This window comes from Eretmochelys imbricata, chromosome 15, assembly GCF_965152235.1.
Source record: "Eretmochelys imbricata isolate rEreImb1 chromosome 15, rEreImb1.hap1, whole genome shotgun sequence".
NCBI classification, from domain to species: Eukaryota; Metazoa; Chordata; order Testudines; family Cheloniidae; genus Eretmochelys; species Eretmochelys imbricata.
In genome coordinates this window covers 3,274,580-3,290,978 of record NC_135586.1, presented here as the reverse complement: position 1 = coordinate 3,290,978, position 16,399 = coordinate 3,274,580, and the positions used below count along the sequence as shown (strand labels likewise).

The following is a 16,399-nucleotide window of genomic DNA, read 5'->3' as shown; positions in this document are numbered from 1 at the left end:
TTATCTTAATCACCTGTTAATCACTCTGTTTATAAACAAAATTCTGACTCCCTGTCTCAGGGGTACAAGCTGGGAGCAGCACATCTCCTGTCTCCTCTGCGGGACTCATCGCATTGCACACTCAGGGTGCCTGCCTGCGGCTTGCAGTTGTTTTTTTTTGGGGGGTGGGGGGACAACGCCCTCCCAGACCCCTCCCCCCTCAAACTCCACCTATGGCAGAAATCCACTCCAAGAGACGGAAAGGCATGAGGCTCACACCTTGGGGGGTGGGAGGGCTCAGACATACTGGGAAGGGGACAGAGATAAAGCTAGCCCTGTGACTCACTAGGACACCCACTCCCCTTCTTCCCACTACCCTCAGCCCTCCCTGCTGCGTGGTACTGCAGGGTCACCAGCAGCCCATCAATATATCCCCTCCACAGCTCCCTGCTCCCCCTTTTGCCAAGGACCGCTGATAGGAACCTCACACTGTCTTTTATCACTGGATGGGCCCAGCTGACTCCCACATGCTCCATGCATTTGGGAAGTGATTACAGCAGAGCGCCAGCTTGGACACTCTTATGGTCAGCACTGCTTTCAGTTTAAACGTTGACTGATCTAACAGCTCTGAAATCCACGTGTGCTCAGATTGTCTTGGCATTTGCTATTCTCTATGGGCATGCAGGGCATAGTTAGTGGTTCAAATTTGGGGTTATTTGAACAAGGAGTTCCCTAGATTCCCCCAGGTCTCCCCCCAAAAGAACCTTTTTATGAAGCCTCCTTGTTTTACAACCTTTTAAACACATCTAAGATGAAACTACGCCGTTTATTGCCCCCTGACTTACCTCAGTCACTTGGCATTTATCTCAGCTAGTACCTGGTAACCACCAGTATTGCCTTGATTACAACTGTTTTGGGAACCAAATACATGAGCATTTTGCCTAGTTCAAAGTCACTTATGGTGGAACTCTCTCCCCAGGTTATCTGAGATAATACTGACCTAAATAACTGAACAAAGCTGTGATTATATCCCATTAGTTGCAGAGTGTGGGGTGTGCAGACATTCACCATCTCAGACTAGAGATTTAAAACCACACCTTGTTTCCTTGGTAGCATATCCCAGAACTGGGAGTATTCTCTCCAGTTGACTGAGCTGCATTTGAACTTTCCCCATGAAACCTTGGAGGGGTGAGGAAGAAGCAAAAGTAAAGGGAGAAATGACTATTTAAGCAAATGGTCATCTGAATCAAAGTCCCCAATAAATCTGAACTACATTCTGCCAGTTTTCAGAGTAGCAGCCGTGTAAATCTGTATTCGCAAAAAGAAAAGAAGTACTTGTGGCACCTTAGACACGAACCAATTTATTTGAGCATGAGCTTTCGTGAGCTACAGAAGTGAGCTGTAGCTCAAGAAAGCTCATGCTCAAATAAATTGGTTAGCCTCTAAGGTGCCACAAGTACTCCTTTTCATTCTGCCAGTTGTGTGACCAAACAGCCTTCAGGAAAGAGAAAAATCTACATCTCACAGAGGTATATGACATTTTCCATTTCAGATAGAATGAGATTCTAGAGCATGTTACATCTGATGTCTCAGAATGAGAACCACAGATTTTCACGTTGCATTTTCCTCTGATCCACTGAAACCTGATTCACTCAGAGCTCTCCTTATTATTGTGTTGTGTTATTTACAAAAGTTTTAGCATCATGATAATGGTTTGTCTAGACTAGGAAAAGTCAGGGAGGTTAGGAAAACTGGGAAACTAGGTTGAGGGAAAACATGTTAGCTACCCAGACTATTGTACTTGGGTCATGTCAGCGCAGAAAACAGAGTTGTGATTTTACATCTAGATAGCTCACTCAAGCTGGCTAACTGCAAAAAATGCTAATGCAGACAAGGCCCACATAGATTTTAACATAATGCAGCTAACTGAGGTCATTTGTGTTCCCAACACCTGGGGCTGATGCACATTCCTACTTAGAGGGACTCATACTCCCCCGACTCATAGAACAAAGCAGAAAGGGTCTTTGGGGATTCACCCCAAAAGGGGTAGCTGCAAAAAGCAGAACCGCACAACTCATCTGGGGGAGCTGAGACCACAGTGACGTAAATGGCACCAACAGCCTTAAAGGCCATGTGTGGGAAGTACCAACAATATTAAAAAAAAAAAAGTATGTTTTGCCAGCCCTAAACAAGGATTTTATGGTTTTTATCTCCCTGGTGGATTCTCTGTTTATAAATAAGGCGCGACTCCAATGGAAGCTTTTCCTGCACTCACAGCATTCATAGGGTCTCTGTCTCCTGTGGATCCTCTGATGTCTCCTCAGGTCTGAGCAGTAAATGAAGGCTTTTCCACACTCACAACATTCATAGGGGCTCTCGTCTGTGTGGGTTTTCTGGTGTCTAATAAGGTCCGAGCGCCGAGTGAAGTTTTTCCCACACTCACAGCATTCATAGGGTCTCTCTCCCGTGTGGATTCGCTCATGGTGAATGAGGTGTGAGCGTCTACTGAAGTTTCTCCCGCACTCAGGGCAAATGTGTTTCCTTTTTCCCTTGAGGATTCTCTGCTGGGCTGTGGTTTCCTGGAGGTCCTTGTGATTTTCCTCACAATTGATGGATTTGCCCATTTTCTCTCCTGGTTGGTTTCCCTGCTGCCTCTTCTCATGACTCCTGGACACATCCTCTTTCGTTCTTTGTGATAATTCCCAGCACGGTTCCACATGCTCAGCATCTTCCTGCTTTGGATTCTGCTCCCCGTTCTCACTCACCATCCCAACTCCTGAGACACAGAGAGAAACCTCAGAAGCAGGAATGGAAAAGGGGAGAGGAAACCAAGGGTAAGTGCTGGAGAGAAGAGGGAAATATCAGAAAATGAATTTCCCCAAAGGGGAAAGAGGAAGGGATCAATTCTGACTCCATAACCCATCCAAACGCTCAGCATGAAGGGAGGTTAGGAAGGGAGCTATTGCCAGGAGTCGCTCAGGATGGGAAGGAAGCCATGAGCGATTATCTGCCCTGAGGATATGACACCTGCTGGGGGACAACCCAGAACTCAAAGAGCTCTCAAGGGCTGGATAGGGAATTCCAGCTGTTTTCTTCAGGCCCAGACAGTATCTGAGTTGCTCTAATGACTCCTCACCTGTGCAGGTTTCTCTCAGAAGCTCTCTTTCCTCAGAGCCCTGGAGATCTGAGACCCACAGCTCTTCCCCTCGTTCCAGCTGGGACATCACCTCAGGTTTGGAAACTGGTAACCCTGCTCAGATGAAGGAAAACAAGTGAGATCAGATGAATTCATGGGACACGTGTCACATAGAGCATGGCCTTTTTTAACCCCTACTTGTTTTAAAGCACTGAAATTCTGGAACTAGCTGTCCGGGTAAGGTGCCAGACACTCTGCCTATAAGGAGATAAACTCTCCACCGCTCTGCTCCAGACATTCCTGATCAAAGGGGCTCCTAAAACCCAGTAACTCCATATCATAGAAAGCCATGGGGAAATCACCTTGGAACTGATTCCTACTGACAGAGAGACCCAAGGGCTATGAGACTGTCACAAGGAAACTGGGGCTGGCGAGAATGGGCTGGCGGAGCTCAGCGCAGTTAAGGGGATATCACTGTGTGTGGTATGCCAGGGGTGTTAGTTATCAGGAAAGCACATGCTGAGAGTTAGGGAATATAGTGAGTCAGATGTAATGGAAAGGAGTACGAAAATCCCCCAGTGTATGGTGAAGGTTATAAAGTGACAGAACCATGGAAACGCAGGGCGGAAAGGGACTTCAAGAGGTCATTTAATGCAGCCCATGCACTGAGGCAGGACCAAGTACACCTAGACCATCGCTGATAGGTATTTAAGCCAGTGGTTCTCAACCTGCAGTTCCCAGGCCGTTTGTGGCCCAATCAGCACACAGCTGGAGCCCATGTGACATCCTCAGGGCCATAGAGGTAGTATATATATTGTGCGGATGCAACCCACATAACACAGAGAGCTGCCTATGCGGCCCACGATGGTAAATAGGTTGAGAACCACTGGTCCAAGCTGTTCTGAAAAGCTTCCAATCACGGGGATTCCACAATCTACCTTGGACTCTTGCTTCAGAGCTTAGCTACCCTTGTAGTTACAGGTTTTTCCCAAATGGTAAACCTAAATTGCCCTTGGTGCAGATTAAGATTGAATATGATCTTTCAACCAGCTGTGCCGCTGTAAGGTCTCCCATGTAGAGCTCTCCTGCTGGTAAAATAAAACCAACCTTAACAAGGGGCAGCAGCTTTGTTGGCAGGAGCGTGTCTCTCACAGACAAAGCGCTGTCCCCCCCGGCGCTTTTCGTCGGTAAAACTTTGGTCGGTAAGGGGGTGTATTTTTCACACACCTGACCGACAAAAGTTTTACTGCCAAACGTGCAGTGTAGACATAGCCTCTTTAAGTATCTGTAACAAGGGGAACAATGTTTGCCCTTCACCAGTTCTCTGGGACCTCACCTGTCCTCCATGGGATAATTCTCAAGAACTCCATGGGAGTTCTCAACGATAATTGCTAATGGTGCTGAGGTTACCTCAACTAGTTCCTACTGCAAAATAAAACAGCCTTCTGCACACCAAAGGAGCGTTTGTCACTGTACACCACTGATCTCAGGCTCCTAAAGGTGTCTGCACTCAGCCTGATCTGTGGGGTAAGCACAGCGGGTATGCCGGGTATGGTAGCCCGGGGCCCGGTTGAGGAGAGGGAGAACTGCAGAAATCCACTCCAGGAGACGGAAAGGCATGAGGCTGACAACTTGCTGAGGGGGCCACTTAGAGATACTGGGAAGGGGACAGAGGTGTAGCTAGCTCTGTCACTCACTAGGACACCCATTCTTTCTCCATACCACTCATGATTTTATACACATTTAGCATATCCCCCCTTAGTTGTCTCTTTTCCAAGATGAAAAGTCCCAGTTTTATTAATCTCTCCATTCCATTATTAATCTCTCCATTCCAAGCCATTCCATACCCCTAATCATTTTTGTTGCCCTTTTCTGAACTTTTTCCAATTCCAGTATATCTTTTTTAAGATGGGGCGACCACATCTGCACGCAGTATTCAAGATGTGGGCGTAACATGGATTTTTATAGAGGCAACATGATATTTTGTGACCTATTATCTATCCCTTTCTTAATGATTCCCAGTATTCTGTTGGCTTTTTTGACTGCCGCTGCACACTGAGTGGATGTCTTCAGAGAACTATCCACAATGACTCCAAGATCTCTTTCTTGAGTGGTAACAGCTAATTTAGACCCCATAATTTTATATGTATAGTTCGGATGATGTTTTCCAAATATGTATAGTTGAGAATATGTTTTCCAGCTCTCACAGTATTTAGCTGTCTCTAGGAGACATGCTGTGGCCAGTACAGCAGTAACTGTTGTACAGGAGGTCTGATTACATGACCGGACTTCTGGCCTTTTAATGTCTGAATCTATAATAGCTCTGAGGAAGGACTAAAAGAACATGACATTGTTTGTGTTGTGTTCCACAGACTGGAATACCAGCACTGATCTGCATGCACTGCAACTGCGCGCACTGTGTCAGCTGTAGCTGTAATTGGACGGTGGAGGAATTAGTCGGAGCAGCTTTGCAGAGCTGTGACTGTGATATGAAGAGAGGTGCACGTGAACCTTGAAGGACCAAGTTTGCCTCATTTCAGTGATGTGTTGCAGGCTGTGTCAGCAAATGTGCACAAGGGTGTGTTCTTGCCATGAGGGTTGTCAGCACTCCGGTGGCGTACATGCCAGTTCTGTCCAGGGCTCAGTTAGGGGTTGTCATAACCATACAGCTAAGGGTAGCCTAGAATTCCTCCTTACTTGTAAGGGGTTAAGAAGCTCAAATAACCTGGTTGGCACCTGACCAAAAGGACCAATGGGGAAAGAAGATACTTTCAATCGGTGGGGTGGGGTGGGGTGTGTGAGATCTCCTCCAAACAATCCTGAGCGAGTCCCTAATATTACAAAAATAGTAAGTAAAGCCAGGCAAGGCGTGTTGGGATATCTTTTGTTTTAGCTTGTGAATTTTCCCTTTGCTGTAGGGAGGTTTATTCCTGGTTTTTGTAACTTTGAAACTAAGCCTAGAGGGAGTTCCTCTGTGATTTTGAATCTTTTGTTACCCTGTAAAGTTATCTTCCATCCTGATTTTACAGAGGTGATTCTTTTACCGTTTCTTTAAATAAAACTCTTCTTTTAAGAACCTGATTGATTTTCAGCATCCTCAAGACCCAGGGGTTTGGGTCTGTGATCACTTGTAACCATTTGGTTAGGATATTATTCTCAAGCCTCCCCAGGAAAGGGGGTGTAAGGGCTTGGTGGGATATTTTGGGGGAATAGGAACTCCAAGTGGTCCTTTCCCTGAACCTTTGTCTAAATTACTTGGTGGTGGCAGCATACTGTCCGTCCAAGGACAAATAGAGATTTGTGTCTTGGGGAAGTTTTAACCAAAGCTGGTAGAAATAAGTTTAGGGGGTCTTTCATGTGGGTCCCCACATCTGTACCCCAGAGTTCAGAGTGGGGAGGGAACCCTGACAGGGGTACATGAAGGCAATGGCTCAGAAGGAATTCTCAGGGGCTGGGGGTAAAGAGGTAGAAACATTCTGCAAGTTGGAGATGGTTTGAGTGGAGTGGGCTCAGTGTTCGAGTGTTGGCCAGGGGTGTAGGCAGCTTCTGTTCTTTATGACAAACCTTCACCTGAGTTTTGCCTTATCATACAGAAGATGTTAGATTTTGTGCTATACAGCTCCTGTGCTCTGCTCCCAAAGTGTTCTCTAGCAGCAGAGGGTAGAAAGCTAGTGTGTGTGTCACTGGCATGTCAGGGTGTTGCTGAAACTGGGAAGAGTTAAGGTTGTATTATGGAGATGATGTCAACTTTACCTCTTCATTTCCCCTTTAAGAACCAAGGGAAAGAAATCCTTACCCAGCGTGGTCACCGTCTCATAGTTCTCCTGCATGACATCCCAGTAGAGGTCTCTCTGAGCAGGGTCCAGCAGAGCCCACTCTTCCCTGGTGAAGTACACAGCCACCTCCTCGAAGGTCACCAGACCCTAAAAAAAACAAGAGTCCCTCACTCAGCACCTGCTACCCCAGTCACAACCCACTACTCACGGGGAAGCAGGGCCAATCAAATGGAAGCTCTGGGAGGCAGTCAGCAGAGTCCGACCTGCACCCTCTGAGGAGGCATCAGGGTGAGGGGAGAAAGAGAGTCCCTCATCCCTCCCAGCAGACAGAGGGGAGCAGGATATTCTCATGCCTCACGTACCTACGAGTCAGAGACCGATATAGGGGATGGAGCCCTTTGAGGGGAATCCAAATACCCTCCTCACTGCCAGCAGCTGGATGTGAGGGGATGGGGCACCTGCCCTAAGCCCAACCGGTGGGTGCCCCCTTCATATCTCATAGGAGCCATTGGTTAGTAGGTTCCAGCTTCAGCACTGGCAGTCTGATAATTTCCCCAGCCCTGTCCAGGTGGGCGTTTCCCTGTTCCGTAAATAGGCCAATTTCCTCCCTCAACCCCAATGGATCTGTTCCTAGAATGTGAGCCTCAGGTTAAACAAGTCCCAGCAGGTTTGTCACACTCTGTCCTCCTCCTTTTCTCCACCCTGTGGATTTCCTGCCCCCTCCCACCTCCAAACTAAACTCCCCAGAAGCTCCCATCTCCTATGTGTTTACTGCCCCTCACAGTCCAGAGGGAACTCATGAGCAACTCTCTCATAATCCCTACCTGAGCCAGCTCCACAGCAGCCATTTCCCTTCCACATCCCCTGGGAGGCTGGGCCCATCTGGAGTGAAACGTGGATGTTGTTCTGCAGCCTGCCAGGGTGAGAAGGGGGATTGGAGAGATTTCAGAACTGGCTTTAGATAATTTCACAGCACGTTCCCCCAGGCTCTTTCCCTGCAGAGAAATGTTCTAGGCTCTCCTACAGGCAAAATACCCAGTTGCTTTATTGCAGTGCAGACCCGAGCCTTCCCACCAGGGCTAAACCCACGGAGAACCTTTAACACCCGACATGGCCCCAAGGGCAGCACATTCCCCGGGCAGGGTGGGATCTAGGCAGAGGCAGGGACTGGACAAAATCTGTCCAGTGCTGAGACAGAAACTGGATATGAGTAGGTCTGGGCGCTTGTGACCTCTCTCCCCACTTAGTTCTCCTCAGTTTCTCTCTCCCCTCCCTCTACCGAGGTGACTTGGTTACTGTCTATTCATGGAGGCCTTCACTATCCAACAGGTGTTAATGAAATTTTGGATCCAATCTTTGTGCTTCATCCTCATCTCTGCTAACCCCGGTTGGGTTTCAGTCTCTCTGGCTATGACACAGACACACCAGGGAAAGGGTCACTGGGCCCAGCTGCAAGCTGCCCGATTTCACAGCTGGGATTCTAAAGCAAGGAAAAGATTTTTGAAATGGGGGTTTTATGGGACTTCATTGTCCTTTGGCTCAGCCCATATCTTGTATAGCTGCTAACTGCTCATTCACAGTAGGTCCATACACACAGTAATACCCTCTTCCCATTCATAGCCAATAGGGATATAAGATAATGAATGATCTAGTCTGCTGTTTCTCAAGCAGTGGTTCACAACCCCAAGCGGCTTGCGACCGACAATCAGATATTATCTGTTTTGTTACGATCTAAAGGAAAGAAAGTCTCATTCTCCCACTTCCTGCCACTTTTAAACTTCAAGGTCAACTATTCTCTGTCAGCCTCATGAGACACACACACATCCAAGTCATGTAGGCTCAGCTTTTATACACGTTTTATTCTTACTGTCACAGTAAACGTAAGGAATTGGACCAAAAAAAAAGGGGGGGGGGTCACCAATGGGGAAAGTGTGAGAAACACTGACGCACTCTAGCAGCTCCCTTCTCATTCACAATGATCCCAGATGCAATGTAGGGCTCTCTTCCCCTTCACAGCCAGTCTGAACACAGAAGACCAGCCCCATCTCTCATTCAGGGTCAGTCTCTATTCAGGGTACAGCTGGGCTCCACCCCCTCCTCATTCCTGAAACTCAGCTGCCCCCATGTGACCATGTTCAATCACTCATTAAAGCTGTCAGATTGTTCAGTGACTGGATGTTTCGTCTTTGTCTCACCCTATTTCACATCAGTCAGAGTGTTGCTCCTCTCCCCACAGGGAAACACACCCAAGATCAGGATTTACTTTGAATCCCCTTCAGATGCCACAGCAGGAGTGAATGGGGCAGTCACGAGGCTCACCCTGTTTCACACTGTTCAACAGCTTCCAGGTACACTAACATGGTGATTGGTCTGAAATCTCTGCATAGCCCATCAGAGACAGAAACGTACCTGTGTCACTCCCCAGCTCCAGTCGCAGAGTCTCTAGGGGAAGGAGAGGATGGGAGAGGTGAGAATTCAGGCCCTGGCATTCACGGGGTTGTTCCTAGTGGTTTTTAAGGTAACTACTGTTTACTATGAGATGGTGACACAGACCGCTGCAGACAGAGCAAGCCCCACAGGATACTCCCCTGGGGAAAGGTGACTCGCTGAGCTGGACTGTGAAATGGAGCTCAGGATCAGTAACATTGCTAGATCCCCGACTCCTCCCCAGGGCAATTCAATCTAACCAGAGGAGATGCCACCCCAGACTGCAATTCACCTTTGAATCCCTGCAGCACCTCTTGCAGGATGGCACTTTTCAGAGAGAAATCGCAGAGCCTCTTCTCCAGCTCCACAAACCCCGGCTCTGGCTTCTGAAACTTCCTGTCCTCCCTGCTAAGGAAAGCAGGAGGGAAGAGAAATGGGCCCCAGCCCCAGAAGTCCCCAAACTCCAGGAAACCTGGAACTGAGCTTTGTAGCCTAAAATGATCACGGTTCTGGTGAGTCACCTGCCCTCAGCCCTGTGCTCTCCATGGGCCCAGAGAGAAAGGACATGAGGAGGAATGGAGACAGGTTGGGAGCTTTCTCTGGGACACTCTCCTTGCCTGGCGAGCTGAGTGACCTCCCACACTGGGTTACTCCGGTAACAAGGGGCACCGGCACTGGGATTATGGGGAAAGTGAGGAGATATGGACTAAAGAGTGGGCGTCTCTCATACTCACTGAGGCCCCAGATGGAGGCCAGGTCTTCAGCAGGGAATGAGCCTGGGCCCTTTAATGCCAAGAGCTCTGACCCTTCAACAGAAGCCGTAACCCTGGGGTGTCCAGCTTATATGGTGAAGATGGCCATATTCCACTTCCTGTTATGGTCAGTGGGCCATGACATCAATTTAGGACTCTGTACACTGCTCCATTCCTGGCAGGACACCACCTGCTCTCAATGGGAGACCCACATACCAAGGTCAAGGTGAGAGTCTACCCTTTGTATAGGAAATAAACTTTTGAGTTAGTATCACTCAGTGGGAACATACCCCCTCCCACACCTGCTAGGGCTCCTGCTATTTCTACTCTTTATTTCCCTTCCTTTCCACCCTCCTTTCTCTATTTCTCTTTTTTGTCTTTGTATCTCCCCTCTGTTCTGTCCTTCCTACAGAAACTCCCTGTTCCCACCCCTAAAGGGCTTCACTTCCACCCCCTCCCCATTCCACCTGCTAGAGTGATCAGCCATGGAATATTGAAGGTTAACATTAAAGTGGCATCATTTCAGTTGACATGCCAATAGGATTAACGGAGGACGGGGGGAGTTCACAGCCGTCTGAGCCACGGCTTTAGGCCGATGCTGCATCAGACAGACAACAGTGTGTCCATTTGCATTTGGGAGGGTTTCTTTGCAACCATGAAGAGTAGAAACTTACTATAAAATTGAAAGCTGAGTTTCTGCACAGTGTGAATATGTGATGTGGCCACATAAACAGATCAGACAGGCAGGGTCTGGCCCATACGCCTGACAGCGCCGGTGTGACCTCATCAGCTGTCAAATAGTAACAGATTCTTCCCCCTGGTGAAGCAGCCACTAGTGGAGATGTGGTCATGGGCACGAACACTGCAGGGGCAGGGGAAGCACCAGCTTTAGTGCAGTTCCCAAGCATAACTGAGCACCGGGGGGGAAGGGGGAGGAGGGAGGAGAAGAGTGAAATGGAGCCAGGGACTTACCTGCTCCCAGTGCTTCCAGCACCCTGAGAGGGAGAGAAAGGAGATGCAGTCAGGTGGGGTGTCCAAGGCTGGGGAGACCTCCTGCTCTGCAGGGCAGTCACCATTGGAGTCTTGGGTGTTTGGAGACTTTCAGACACTCAAATTCATGTCCGGAGAGCAGCTGCCACCCCCCAGGGATCCCTGCTGGGACGTCGTCATCGGGGAAAGTTTCTGCCCATGCACTTTACAAGGAAGAAAATATGCATCTGCCTGGAAAGTGAAATTCCCACTAGTGCTGAGAGTCCCGCAAGCACCCTACTCCTTAAACCCATTCACCTGGGGTGTTGTGGGGCCTTACGCTCAGTACCAGCGTTCCCTCTAAGCTGGGCGGCCACGCGAGAGTCAATCAAGTACCGCACACTTGATAAGTAGAGCCTCGCACATCCAGCGACTTGTGTTTAGGTGCCCCTCTGCCCGCTGCCATGCTTCTCCTGCCCTCTGCCTTGGAGCTCCTGGCCAGCTGCTCCCGGGACCCCCCTGCACTGGTGCTCTCTCTCGCCCTCTCACACACTGTCTCTTTCACACTCACCTCCCAACATATACTTGTGTTATTGTTGTTATTACTTCTTGGTACTTCCTGCAATGCACATATATTCTCTGTAATTTTATTCTTTCAAAGTGCTGTTATTTTAGTTTTTTGACTGGTCTATGCAATGCATAATTTTTATTTCTCTCTTATGCCTAAATTTAATTCTTTGAGTAGTAAGTTCTAAAATGCCTAACCTGTCCTAGCTGAAGTAATTATCCCTATGGTAACTTTTAAAAAATATATAGTACATCGAGGTTTTTTGTTTCTACTGGTGGCGCACATCCGCACATTACCTCGATATCGGTGCACAAAACAAAATTCATTCCACACATGGATGGAAAAAATTAGAAGGAACATTGCTCAGGACGTTGGCATGGCAGGGAAGGGATGTCACACTCAAGCCCAAATGCATTTAGACATGTACAAGGCATTTACTGTGTGACCTTGGTCAGAGCTCTGCCCCTCTCCCTCCCCCCCATGCCTCACTTTCCCCATTGTAAAATAGGGACCTTGCCCTGACACCCCCCCCCCCCGCTTTGCAAAGAGCTTTGGGGTCAAGGGCTAAGATGCTCCTGAAGAAACACTGCATATTATCATTGCAATAACATGGTCTGACCTGCAGGGATTGGCTCAGCGGCTGCTGCCCCTTCTCTCCTCCTCTCTCACTGACCGCAGAAATCTCTCCGGAAAGTTTGCAGAGGCCCTGATCCCTTCTCTGGACAATGGCTCTCTCTAGCTCTTCCAACTGGGACAGCAGCAGCTGCTTCTGCTCCTCCAGAAACCCCTGCAGCTCCTTCCATTCCCAGACGATCTTCTGCCTCTCGACTTCCATCTGTTTCTTCAATCACAGAGAAAGGGCAGATCAGTCACAATGTCCCTCTTGCAGATGGAGGAGTTATTTACCAGAATCAGGGTGGATTTGATTTAAATCAAATTCATTTAAATCATGATTTAAATCAGTAGTCAGGAAGACTTGATTTAATCATGGATTTCTACATAAAAGTACATTCTTGTTGGTTGTTGTAACCTTAATACATATTCTTCACAATTCAGAGATAGATGTAGGTTTCATTTTTAGAAGGTACACACTATACATTTTTAAGGTGATGTATTTTGAAAACTTTTCACATCAGTTTTACAGCTATATCAGAAAATGAATGATTGTTTGGTTATTTCATTTACCAAAGGTAATTGAAGCAGATATTTATGAAGTCATTGGGAAGTGAACTATCTCCAAATTCAACTGGTTAATCATTAAATATTTGAAGGATTTTCTTGCCATGCTGTATTAGGAGGAGAATGTCACCAGACAGACATTTAAATTGTTTTATTTAACCATTTCTCACCTCTCTATATTATTTATTTATTTTAAAAAAAAGGAGTACTTGTGGCACCTTAGAGACTAACCAATTTATTTAAAGCTCATGCTCAAATAAATTGGTTAGTCTCTAAGTTGCCACAGGTACTCCTTTTCTTTTTGCGAATACAGACTAACACGGCTGTTACTCTGAAACCTGTTATTTATTTAAAAACATTTTTGCTGTTCACAAGCACATTACCTCTGGAGACACAAATCCACAGTTTGAGAACTGCAAAACTAAGCATCTGTGATGGTATCTTCAAGACTGAGCACTGAGTCCCATTGGGTAGATAGAAAGATTAACCTAAATAATCTATACAGGGGCCCCTGGAACTCCATAAAATTGGGTCCCTAATCCATGAACTATTGGAACTCATTTATAAAACTTTTCTTAAACATTACATGAATATATTGTCTCATACTATAGAATTAGAATTTATAATCCCTATTCCATGATGAGATATCTTTGAGCTATAATGTATCTTAATTAAAACTATCTTTAGATAGGTTTTTTCCTCAAAAAGCATTTTATCAAAAAAATCCAATTTAAAAAAAAAAAATTAAAACATCTTTGATTTTTATCCACCCTGACCAGAACACAGGATCTCCTGCAGTGGGTGATGGGAAATTCATTTAGGCCAGGGAAGGATCAGGGCAGGGATGAGTTGTACATCGCTACCAGAAGAGACTTTTCTCCCCAAAAATCTCATCAGATTGCCCTGGGCCAAACTCTCCATCTCTGCAGCCCACGTTTCATCTCCTTCCTCCCCATCTCCCCTAACTGCTATAAAGGAACTGTAACATCCAGACAGCCTGTGGGCAGGGTCTCTGGGTTAACACACAGACTCACACTTTCCTGCACAGCAGCCTCTTGCACCCCAAGGACATCATGTTACTCACCTGCCTGACCCTGCATGCTCCCTGGGCTCCAGTGGGGATGGTTTCCTGGCAGGACGGGCCCTGCGTTCACAATGTCACTCAGGGCACTGTGAGCCCAGGCAAACCTGAGGGGCAGTGGGCACTTACCAGCAGCTCCTCACTTTGCCGCTTCTCCTCGGCTTTGGCTACTTCTCTCTCTTTTCGCAGAGGGGCCAGACACTCTTCTGGTGCCACCTGGAAGAAGCAGGGGAGAGGGTTACAAAGTGCTACAAATGGCCTCACAACTGCGAGACTTCAAAGCCCAGCCTGCCCTGAAGATGCTGAAGCGGAGTCCCTGGGATCCACTTAGACTGTTTTTTTCCAGGCAGGTCTAGTTCAACCACAGCAAGGAAGATCCAAGAGGGGCTGGTGAAAGGGGGAGCGTGTTTTCTCTCTAAAACATAGGATCCTAAAACATAGGATGGTGAACATCCCCCCGGCCACACCCACATCCCTAACAATTAACTTCAGACATTCCCCCTACTTCCCTAGCTGCCACCCCCAACCCTGCCCAAGTGCTGGATCTAAACACCCCCCCCATATCCCCCAATCCCCAGCTCTGATCCCCACACACTGACACACTCCAAACAGTCCCAGCCCTTCCTCACAGCCCGGCTCTGACCCCCAGACAGTGGTGAGCTGGAGCCAGTTCGCATCGGTTCGCTAGAACCGGTTGTTAAATTTAGAAGCCCTTTTAGAACCGGTTGTTCCGCAAGAGAGAACCGGTTCTAAAAGGGCTTCTAAATGTAACCAGCCAAAAGTGGCGCCTTAGGCGCCGACTCCATAGGTGCTCCAGCCTTGGAACACCCAAGGGGAAAACTTGGTGGGTGCAGAGCACCCACCGGCAGCTCCCTGCCCCACCCCCGGCCCCAGCTCACCTCCGCTCCACCTCCGCCCCTGAACGCGCCGCCCCGCTCTGCTTCTCCGCGCCCCCCGGCTTCCCACGAATCAGCTGTTTGCGCGGGAAGCCGGGGCGGGCTGAGAAGCAGGCGGTGGCTTTGCGCTCAGGCCCAGGGAGGTGGAGATGAGCTGGGGCGGGGGGGCATGAGGAGGGCCGCCCGCGCCACAGCAGGTAACCCGGTGGGGGGGTGGCGCAGGGGAACCACTCCCCACCCCAGCTCACCTCCGCCACCCTCGGCCTGAGCGGGAAGCCGTCACCAGCTTCTCAGCCCTCCCCAGCTTCCCGCCGAACAGCTGAATCGCGGGAAGCCGGGGGGGCACGGCGAGGCAGAGCGGGGCGGCGCATTCAGGGGAGGAGGCGGAGGCGGAGCGGAGGTGAGCTGGGGCTGGGTGTGGGACAGGGAGCTGCCGGTGCATGCTCTGCACCCACCAAATTTTCCCCGTGGGTGCTCCAGCCCCGGAGCACCCACAGAGTCAGCGCCTAAGGCGCCACTTTTGATGTGATCGGTGGGGGGAGCAGCCGCTCCCCTTGCTCCCCCCCAGCTACGCTCCCCCGCCCCTAGGAGCCAGAGGGACCTGCTGGAGGCTTCCTGGGAACTGCCCCAGGTAAGCACCGCCGGGACTCCACACCTCGGCCCTTAGGGGTGGGGTGGGCACCCACTATGGTGGCCCACGAGACCCTCCTGCTCGGTTCTGGGGGCAGTCAGACGACAGGGGAGGATGGGGCAGGGGTCCTGGGAGGGGGGTCAAGGAACGCGTGGGGTAGTGGATGAGGCAGGAGTCCGGGGGGGGCGGGGTGGGCAATGACCCCCCGTGGGCTGAGGAGGAGGGAACCGGTTGTTAAGATTTTGGCAGCTCATCCCTGCTCCCAGATACACCCACCCCCAGCTCCCCGTTCCCGGGCCCAGCCTGGGCGCCGAGCTCCGCAGCCGAGCAGCGCTCCGGGCCCCTCCTGGCCCGGCCACTCCCGGGCTCGGTCGCACCGGCCCCGCCGCAGCGGCTGCTCCGCTCCGCGCCGCCCGGGACGCTCGCCCGGCAGCCCCTCTCCGGCTGCGGGGAGCTCGGGGACCCGGGCAGGGGGCGAACCAGGCAGCCGGGCCCGGCCCCTCCCGGCAGGAGCGTGTCCGCCCCACGCGTGTCTCCGCCTCTCGGCCCCCGGCCCTGCCCGCTCCGCGCTGCCCCCGGGCCCACCGCGCTGCTCCGCGGGCTGCGGGGCTGCAGCAGCCTCCGCGCTGCGCTCCCGGCCCCGGCCCCGGCCATGGCTCCGCTGCTGCAAACACAAAGGGGACAGGAAGGGGCGGCTCCTACCCGGGCCTGGCCCTGCCCCCGGCGGGCCCCCGGCAGGGTGCTTGTGACTCTCGGTGACGGGAGCTGCTCGGGCCGGGAAACCTCCTGAGCCCCGCGCCGTGCCAGGGAGCCGGGGCGCTGCCCTGTGCTGGGTCCGCCCTGCAGCTGCTAACAGCCGCCTGCGCCAGGCAGTGCAGGGATGTCCCTTGCGGTCCCTTCTCGCCCTGTGATTCTCTATACGCGCCACTAGCTCCCCCCTTTCTCTCCCCTCACTGACCCCTTCGGGGTTCTGCTCACAAATCCCCCCATTTCCTCTCTGATGGT

The 16,399-nt window shown here is 50.2% G+C and overlaps 1 protein-coding gene across 7 annotated transcripts in view; it reads right to left on the bottom strand.

The window, feature by feature from the left end:
* The window catches only part of LOC144275693 (uncharacterized), a 35,594-nt gene extending 19,528 nt beyond the window's left edge, over positions 1-16,066 (bottom strand). For 2 of the 7 annotated variants that reach the window (XM_077835167.1, XM_077835169.1), the window contains exons 1-11: positions 15,980-16,066; positions 13,997-14,083; positions 12,227-12,448; positions 11,611-11,658; positions 11,043-11,065; positions 9,611-9,726; positions 9,301-9,333; positions 7,716-7,804; positions 6,912-7,038; positions 3,116-3,229; positions 2,255-2,755 (exon numbers count right to left, since the gene is read on the bottom strand). In XM_077835167.1, coding sequence (XP_077691293.1) covers positions 2,255-2,755; positions 3,116-3,229; positions 6,912-7,038; positions 7,716-7,804; positions 9,301-9,333; positions 9,611-9,726; positions 11,043-11,065; positions 11,611-11,658; positions 12,227-12,448; positions 13,997-14,083; positions 15,980-16,048 — 1,429 coding nt within the window. In that variant the 5' untranslated portion in view covers positions 16,049-16,066. Of the gene's footprint in view, positions 1-2,254; positions 2,756-3,115; positions 3,230-6,911; positions 7,039-7,715; positions 7,805-9,086; positions 9,134-9,300; positions 9,334-9,610; positions 9,727-11,042; positions 11,066-11,610; positions 11,659-12,226; positions 12,449-13,996; positions 14,084-15,979 lie in introns of those variants that run through there. The other 5 variants (XM_077835168.1, XM_077835173.1, XM_077835171.1 and 2 more) reach the window with 5 other exon arrangements.
* Positions 16,067-16,399: the final 333 nt, after the last annotated feature.